The sequence below is a fragment of the Aspergillus neoniger genome (genome assembly GCF_003184625.1).
Source record: "Aspergillus neoniger CBS 115656 unplaced genomic scaffold BO87scaffold_29, whole genome shotgun sequence".
Classification (NCBI taxonomy): Eukaryota; Fungi; Ascomycota; class Eurotiomycetes; order Eurotiales; family Aspergillaceae; genus Aspergillus; species Aspergillus neoniger.
The window spans coordinates 459,380-467,923 of NW_020291157.1; the positions used below are offsets into that span (position 1 = coordinate 459,380).

Here is an 8,544-nt window from a genome sequence, read left to right on the forward strand (position 1 = left end):
TGGAGGTTCAATCGGCATTGCGCATCTTGTTGCATTTGGTAAAACACTTAACTTCAATGAGGACCGGTAAGAGATCTTCACTATAAGCCGGCTACGGACTAACAATTATAAGGATCTAGGAAAATACCATGGTGCGCGAACAGGATTAACGGGCTTACTTTACTCCGTTGATGGACGCGGATAAACGCACTCCTCCGCGGCTCGGTGAGTCTAATTCTGCCGGAAATATATTTCAGCTCACCGGTTACACCACAGGATGCTAGGGCCCGACGATCACGCAGCTGAATCATATACTATGATGTAGTTTATTGTAACTATGGACTCCTTTATTATCTGACCGCACTATCCCCACTAGTTCCATGTCATATAAACCAAAACTCCCCTGTCCGTCAAAATGGATCAGTCCGTCGATACTATACTAAGTACCGTCTCAGATACTCCGTGCGGATCACAGGAAGTGGCAATTTCATAGAGGAAAAGGAAAACCACATCGTGTCAATAACCTTGAAGAAAAAGAAACTGAAGTTTAGGAAATTCCCTCCATCCCATTCTAATAATCGATGTTATTTTCCTTTTGCTTCTCCCTTTCCTCTTCCACTTGCTAATGAGCGTAACCCCTGTAGTTGATACTAGATCTTCGATGAGTTGGCAGGATAAGATTTGGTAGTTGTTCGTTAGACTTGCAAGAGATGCAGCTCTATACCAATCATTTATTATGGAATTTTCACATGCTACAATCAAGTAGCGTCCGCCTTACCTCGTTATTAGTGTCGATCTTAGAGGACATCTTGTCAATGTCCATGAGACCGACTCATTCTATATAACCCAGGTCGTCGAACACACCTAGGTAGACACCAACCCCTTCTATCTCAAAGCCTGCAAACCTATTCCTCCAAAATGTCATATACCCCGGCCCAACTAGAACAATACTTCGAACGCATCAAAGTTCCTCATGACACTCGCGCTCGCTTGAGCGCTGGGAATAAAGACCTAGAGGTTCTGACCAGCCTTGTGCGTCATCATGTTGCAGGGGTTCCCTTTGAGAATACAGTGCTGCACTACACCCCCCAGCAGTATTTTGAGCTCAAACCTCAAGGTCTATACGAAAAGATTGTGCTTCGTCGTCAAGGTGGCACCTGCTTCCAGGTAGTCAGGATCCTAAGCGAAGTCCTGCTTTCCATCGGATACACGCTCTACAATAGTGGAGCGCGTCTGAACGCAGCAGCTAGTATCTCTCTTGCAACCACCGGCGATCCTAACCGACCAGTGGGTGCACAGTTCGGTGACTGGCAACACATGGTGCTTATTGTTTGCGTTGACGGACAAGATTACCTTGTGGATGGGGGCTTCGGTCCGAACTGCCCTGTCCAGCCGATTGCCCTGCGTGATGGGCATGAATTTGTGGATGGGCGCTTGGGCCGTCGGGGACGCCTGATCTACGACAATATCAACAAAGGCCGGGCGCAGCATCTGAAATACTGGCGACTGCAGTTCCAAAGCATGAAATCAACGGCGGCGCCGTGGATGGACGTATATGCATTTAAGGAGTGCGAATGGTTAGACACGGATTACGAGGCCGGTGCCCGGGCAGTTGGTACAAACAAACGCGTATGGTTTCGGTTCCGTGTGACTGCTTTCCAGTACGTGCTGGAGGAAGGGGTCCCTGCGGGTTGGGTTATGCTATGGCATAATATGCTTATACGGTTCCACGGTGGAAAGGTGCTGGAGAAGAGCTTTTTGGAGTCTGAAGAGGAGAGGATCGAGGTGTTGGCGGATGTGTTCGGAATCGTGCTGACCGACGATCACAAGAAAGAAATTGCCGGAATGTTCTCAGCTTTGCCTTCAAAGAAAGCAAGGCCATCAAAGATGTAGATGTGTATTACTCACACTTGGGCCAGCCTGCCGGACACTGCGATAATTTGCATTTCTCTGCTATTATGCTTCGTACTTAATCTGATATGTGATTATTTATATTTATGTTCGTATTGGGCTGTCAGACGGCCGCAACTACTGTTACTTAGTGGTCTTACCGATGGATCTGCGTTAAATAAATATTTATACTACCTCTACTGGCTGGCATCGGGTGATCACTCAGGTCATCACTCAGTACTACTGCATACATCACTGCTCACTGCCGTGAAGTGACTTGAGTCTGTCTTTCTCTTATTCGTATGTCCACGAGGCCTTGTTGGTGGAAAACGAGTAGGCGGTACCTGCGTATCACTCATGAGATAACAGGTAGGGTAGGTCAATATGGCTCTCATACAGCTTATTATCAGTGCTATAGATCGCCTCACAGCTCACCAGATAAGTCCGAATTTATGTAACTGCATCATAGTGTTCCGGGAAACATCCTCAGGTAGACTGAGACGGTGTATGAGGAAATCCGAATCCGAAATCCCACGCCCGGGGGAGGTGGGGGTGAGATTAGTAGTGTTTCAAAGCACCGTACCGTCATCAACATACTGTGGAAGTGACAAAATCGGGAAAGCAGTATGTGGTAGTACGGACCCATGAGAATATCCTTGAAGCATAGAGGGCTCCCTTGCCTTGGCTATGGTCGCAGGCTTGGCAGCACTCTCATCTGGTCTTCTGTTCTACAGCCTTTGGGGCCAACAACCCGGACTGCCGCTTCCGCTTGGGTAAACCAGATTTTCTTAATGATTAGTGAGGTGGGATTGGTGCTGAAGACGGCTCTGGGAGAATTTCATATCATTGAGCGGGGGATTCGGCTGTTTGGATTCGATTACTTCGAATTATGTGTAAGCATTCGCAGACCACAATAAGGGCATTGGTTGATTTTCTAGATTCCACCGACATCTGGCTTATCCGCGGGAATCGTCAGACCTTATCATATGATAAGAACGGGTTACTCCAGGTCCGCTGCTAACCGTGCAACTTGCCATCCTGATTGGACTCGTCTACTAATCAATTCAGCATCCTTCTTAGTATCCTTTGAAAATCAAATCCTAATTAATCTGGGGATCTTTAACAACCTACTGCTGATAATACCACGAGTCTAGAAGGGTCCTGTATATATGTAACCTCACCTCGGCCATTTGCTATACAAACTGGACCATCGCAATTACCGCCATGATGACCAGCACATCCAACCCGCCAACCAACTTCTCCATCTCCACCGCCCGCCTTAACATCACCTACTTCGACCCGACCAGCCCATCCCACAGCGCCTTCCTCGCTCACCTCTGGAACACCCCCGACTTCATCGCCAGCAACGGCAAAACCTCCATCACAGACAGCCATTCCGCCCAGACCTTCATTCAGACCCGGATCATTCCCCAATACACCCGCAAAGGATTCGGCCTCCTCCTCGTCAACCTCAGGCCCACCTCCAACTCACCTCATCAAAACACCCTCCCGATTGGCACCATAAGCCTCATGCAAGGCGATCCACCAAACTGCTACTCTGCACCAGATGTTGGATTCGCTATTCTTCCAGAGCACCAAGGGCGAGGATACGCGACTGAGGCAGCGAAGGGGGCCATTTCGTACGTGCAAGGCGAGTGGAACGTGCAGGGGGTGTTTGGGTTTTGTGCGCCCGACAATATGCGTAGTCGGAGGGTGTTGGAGAAGAGTGGGCTGGAGTTCAGGGGGGTGAGGAAGTTGAGGGTGTTTGGGGGGAGGGAGAGTGCGGTATTTGCTTTGGTGGGAATGGAGGAGGATTTGGGGGTTTATGGGATTGATACATAGATATATTGAAGGATGGATGGGGATTAGCTCCTAGGGGTCCAGATAGTAGCATACCGGAATCATTAGGGTTTTATTCTGCTTCTGGGTTATGATCTGCCCAAGTGGCTAAGTAGTGCTGTCATGAATAATTGGCTTTCAACATTTGATGGTATCACTGCTGTGCTGGGTTTATATTGCTCCTCCCCATCTCCAAAGTGCTAGGCCTGGTGACAGGGTCCTGGTGAGTATCCTTCCTATGAAGAGAAAGGAGTTGTGTCAAGACTTGAATTGTGCCATAGAAATACAGTTGCGGGCTGAATTATTGTTATTGTTTTCGAAGAGTTGACCCTATCTGGCTAATGGACGAACTTGGGGAAATATATCGCATGAGGGAACCAATAACTACTCACCTGAAATCTTTTATAATTTATTTGATACGTGTTGATTTTATTTATGTTCATATTGGGCTGTCAGGCTGCTGTAACTACTATTACTTGATAGTCTTACCAATAGATCTGTGCTAGGTAAATATTTATACTACATTACCAGCTGGCATCAAATGATTATATAGATTATAATTTAGTGCTACTGTATATATTACTGCTCTGAAGTGACTTGAGTCTAACTTGCTCTTATTCATATGTTTATCTGTCTACTTATTGATCTGATAGTTCTAATACAATATAAGTACCACAATGCTCGTAGGGCGGGAACTCGGGAACAACGGCTCGGCTGACTTTGATCCTTTCTTCAGTAGCGCACATCTCTGCGTTGCTCGTCTGTGCTAATCGGACAAGAACGTGTTGTAGTCTAGTCTGGATAGAGAAACGGGCAGATATTCCTGTTCATCACTTCCGTTAACTATTAGCCACATCTTGTGCGCCGGTACTTTTGTTCCTCCCCGGAAAGCCCCGGATATACAGCTACAATTCTTCGGGAAAGCCGCAGGGCCCAATGAAGCCAGAAGCCGCCATTCCCCCCCACCCCACCCCAGCTGAGACGTGTGAGCGCCTGTGTGAGATCTTGCGGTTCTAAGCTGATGATGAGGTGTCTTGTTGGCGGAGAAGTAAGATGCTAGAAGCAGACATATGTGACAGTAGTGATAAAATATTCGATAAGAATGTTGGCTGTCGTCACACCGATCAGCCACCCGAGCACTTGCATCGAACTTCCTTAAGCCGTAGCAATGAAAGGCATGCAAAGGCTATATCTGCCACGAGACTATAATTTGGCACACCCCTTCGGTCAGCTTTTGCGAAAATTCGTGCTCTGCCCCCAATGGCTAAACCGTGCAATTGTGTGAGTTACGACATACGCATATGTATATGTATTTCCAGCAAAACATACTGATGTCACCATATGAGCACTGGCAACTAAGGTCGGGAAGAATGATGATGTTAAGAACCTGCATTGCAATCACATGAGGCGACGTGGCAGAAGATGACTCTCCACTTTTAATAGGCCGGACGAGAGTAGCATCATTACAGGCTAGAATCACACCGACGCATATAGCAACTCCACTGGAAAAGACACCGAAGCGCCAATACACAATCTCAAAGGCCATTTTTAAAGTAGGTTCTTGGGTGTCTGGCCTCGGCGGAAACCGTCGAGATATATTCTGAGCCCACAACTCAAAGGCAGCTATCCATAGCGCACCGAGAAACCCTTCCATGTGGCCGAGCTTCCCCCCGGTATTATAAGGAGCAAAATTTCCGGGACTTTGCCAGTAGCGGAAGCCGTATGCGTCTTCTTTTGGGTTACCGCCGATCACGGTCACCAATGTAAATGCGAATAAGATAAAGATCAATAACACTTTGCCTCCACTCAGCTACAACTCGGCTTCCCGTAGACACCAACTGTGAGGAGGTCAATGCATCTAAACCATAGGATCCTTATCAGCTGATGTTGCGATGGTAAAGTCAGAGGAAGGTTTGCTCCAAGCGAAAGACCTATGCAAAGGTTGTAATGCAGATCAAACATACGGCGATGACGGGAGTGGGGTGACGCCAGTACTCCAGCAGTAGATTAACCGAACATATCTCGAAGTGAACAGTTGAAGCCTTGTAGATGAAGAAATTCCATCCCGCCATGAGCCCAAGGCCTCTACCACCCAGTAGCCTGCGAGTCCGATAAAGCCACCGCTGACCGGCGTGTAGGTAGTCATTTCAGCCAGGCGATTGTTCAGCATGCCGACTATGATGGACTATATGATGAAAGCGAGGAGCAGGCTTGCTGGCCCGCCGCTGGTGAGGTCAGTTCCTATGGCAATAAAAAGACCGCTTCAGAGGAAACCGCCAATGGCAACGAGCTGGATCTGACGATTTCCCAGCCAACGATGTAAACCTCCTACAGACGCAGTGAATTGTCCTTCGTTGATGTCTGCTGTGTAATCTGGGTCCGAGATTTCTTTGCACTTGCTCTGATGTACCTCAGGTTTCCCCTCACCAAGCTGGGAGAGGGTCATAGGATTTGGGAAGGACGCATCCATGATTGATTATGTGGTAAGCCCTACGGAAGGCGCGGATCCCTCCGCTAAAATACACTTGAGACTGAGCGGACGCATAGTGAACTCTACCTTAAAACCGATTCTACTGTTATTCGTGTTTACGGGTGTGGGGGATGTGTCAGTGTGACAGACGAGGATTGGTGGAGGGTCTTAGAGCCTGCAGGCACTCTTTAGCCTATCTATCTCGGCTGTCAGTGTGTGGAGCTTGAATCGGGACAATCTAACTCAAATCATCTGCGGACGGATCGCGCGCAACGGCTACATCAGTTTTTTTCGGGCCAAAAGTCCAAATCGTGGGTGCAAGATCGGATCTTCGGTAATACCAGTGCTAGGGTTGATAACCGCCCGAAGGCAGCTAGTTGATGGGCAAATGTCCTAAAGACATAGGAGGACGACATCTGTCCTTCTCTCTATGCTAAACTGCCTCGAGGTCAATCTAGGATACTACATTCCGATTTACTTCTTCCTCCTCTGCCAGCTTGTCTCAGTTTGGCTGTCCCACACGAAGTCTCCAGTAAACCGAGCAACATCGCACTTGCTTGCGCAAAGCACAAAATGACTGCAAGCCTATCACAGCACCAACCAAGGCGTACGGCCAAAATAATGTAAGTAATTTTACACCCAAACCACCTCATCTGTGGTTAATCGCATGCAAAGGTTCCACTATTTTGATGAAACACATCTTCGCAGTAACTAGTTTAGCAAGCTATATGTCGCGCTCGAGCCGGCGTTCATTCTGCGTAGCGGTCACAAAGGCCTGAATGGGACGGTCGCGGATGTTGTTATATTATTTACAGTGTTTGTGACAATCAATCAGACTATTGTTTTATTTTTTTTTCTTTCCCTTCCTTCAAAAAATGAACGACGGAGACATTGATAGATTGAATACGCTGGCTGGTAACAGTCTAACGGTGGTGTGCTTCTGGGTGAACTTCTTGATAAGATGCTAGACCTAATTCGTAGTAGAACACCGGGAACTTGTATCATTTCTTAGTAGTGTAGGGGTCATAGCGGGAAATACTAAACATGTGCAGGGCAATCCGCTAGCAGCCGTACCTTGGTTGGCCCATTACTCGGGGGCATATGATATAGTATCTTGAGGAGCGCTCTACAGAAGCAGCAACAAAAGCAATAATGAAATGAACGAACGGAAGCAAAAGAGTAAGTTGAATTGAGCTATCTAAGAGAACAAAACAAAGCAATATAAAGAGATACTTTATAAGTAATCTAAGCACAGTATATAACTAGCCTACATGAATATCTCAACACGGCCTTCTAGGCAAAGAAGTATGTAAGAAGATATTAAATAAAATTATAAATATTTTCTAAATAAATAATCTTTTATATATTAAGTATCATTCTCTGGATACTGCAAGGGAGATAATTAATAAAATCATTTCTAGTAAAATCTAGAAATCACAGAACTTTTCCTAATCCAGTGGTTTAGTAAGACTATCTATAAAGTTGCTAGTATCTATAATATATTAAATTAATATAATATCTATTTTAATTAGATCTACTATAAATAGATAACAGTTATCTAGCTATCTAGTAAATTATATATATATATTATAGTTAAGAATCCATAGTAAATTAACAGCATCGCTGAACAGGAATATTTTGCTATTATTTAATATTTTAAGATTAAATATCTATACTAATTTCTTAATATATAAAATATCTTTAGTAGCAGTATTGTATACGCAGTATTCTATAACAGTAGAAAAAAATATAATAATATTTTATTTATTTAATAACCAGATAATAAATCTGCCTGTATAAAAGATAATATATTTTTTCATTAATTTACTATTTTTGTAATCAGTATAAGCAGTATCTATATAAATTTTAATCTCTTTAGTATAATCAACTACTAGAATAATTCTATAGAAAGTAATATTCTATAAATATTTATATATATACTTCAAGGCTTTTATATCTATTATAATTAAAATATATATATATCTTTACAGGCAGAATATAATATAATATAGATTAGATCTGGTTTTAATAATTAATTAGTTTAATCTGTTTATAAGACTTTAATATTTATTAATATTAACTTTTTCAGTTAATATTATAATATAATCTGTCTTTATATAAATAAGTATTATGAGAACAGTAACATCTAAGCAGGATTATATATTTATAATAATAAGATATTCTTCTATATAAATAAACTGTCTAAGCAAGATATTATTTACTTTATAATTATATAGAATATTATAATTAAGTAAGATCTTCGGTTCGCCTAGTTTCTTAAATCTAAATACTTTATTAAAATAATATTTTACTAAGATTAGATCTGTTGGGATTTTGGCCCAGGCGCTAGTCCAAAACAGGAAAGC

At 44.0% G+C, this 8,544-nt stretch overlaps 4 protein-coding genes across 4 annotated transcripts; 2 read left to right on the forward strand and 2 right to left on the reverse strand.

Moving 5' to 3' along the window:
• Window positions 1-894: 894 nt before the first annotated feature.
• BO87DRAFT_365095 (arylamine N-acetyltransferase family protein) lies at window positions 895-1,872 on the forward strand (the record flags this gene model as incomplete). Its single annotated transcript, XM_025621782.1, has 1 exon — window positions 895-1,872. The coding sequence occupies one exon, from the start codon at window positions 898-900 to the stop codon at window positions 1,870-1,872; it is 975 nt and encodes a 324-aa protein (XP_025476968.1).
• Window positions 1,873-2,979: 1,107 nt separating this feature from the next.
• On the forward strand, window positions 2,980-3,711 carry BO87DRAFT_365099 (GNAT family N-acetyltransferase; the record flags this gene model as incomplete). Its single annotated transcript, XM_025621783.1, has 1 exon — window positions 2,980-3,711. Exon 1 carries the CDS (start codon window positions 3,094-3,096, stop codon window positions 3,709-3,711), a length of 618 nt encoding a protein of 205 aa, XP_025476969.1. The 5' UTR covers window positions 2,980-3,093.
• A 635-nt stretch (window positions 3,712-4,346) lies between these two features.
• On the reverse strand, window positions 4,347-5,254 carry BO87DRAFT_442717 (uncharacterized protein; the record flags this gene model as incomplete). Its single annotated transcript, XM_025628064.1, has 2 exons — window positions 4,347-4,531; window positions 5,038-5,254. The coding sequence occupies 2 exons, from the start codon at window positions 5,252-5,254 to the stop codon at window positions 4,347-4,349; spliced, it is 402 nt and encodes a 133-aa protein (XP_025476970.1).
• Window positions 5,255-5,566: 312 nt separating this feature from the next.
• BO87DRAFT_389375 (uncharacterized protein) lies at window positions 5,567-6,178 on the reverse strand (the record flags this gene model as incomplete). The annotated part of the gene is made up of 3 exons (XM_025624892.1): window positions 5,567-5,639; window positions 5,673-5,893; window positions 6,041-6,178. 3 exons carry the CDS (start codon window positions 6,176-6,178, stop codon window positions 5,567-5,569), a joined length of 432 nt encoding a protein of 143 aa, XP_025476971.1.
• Between the last annotated feature and the right edge of the window lie 2,366 nt (window positions 6,179-8,544).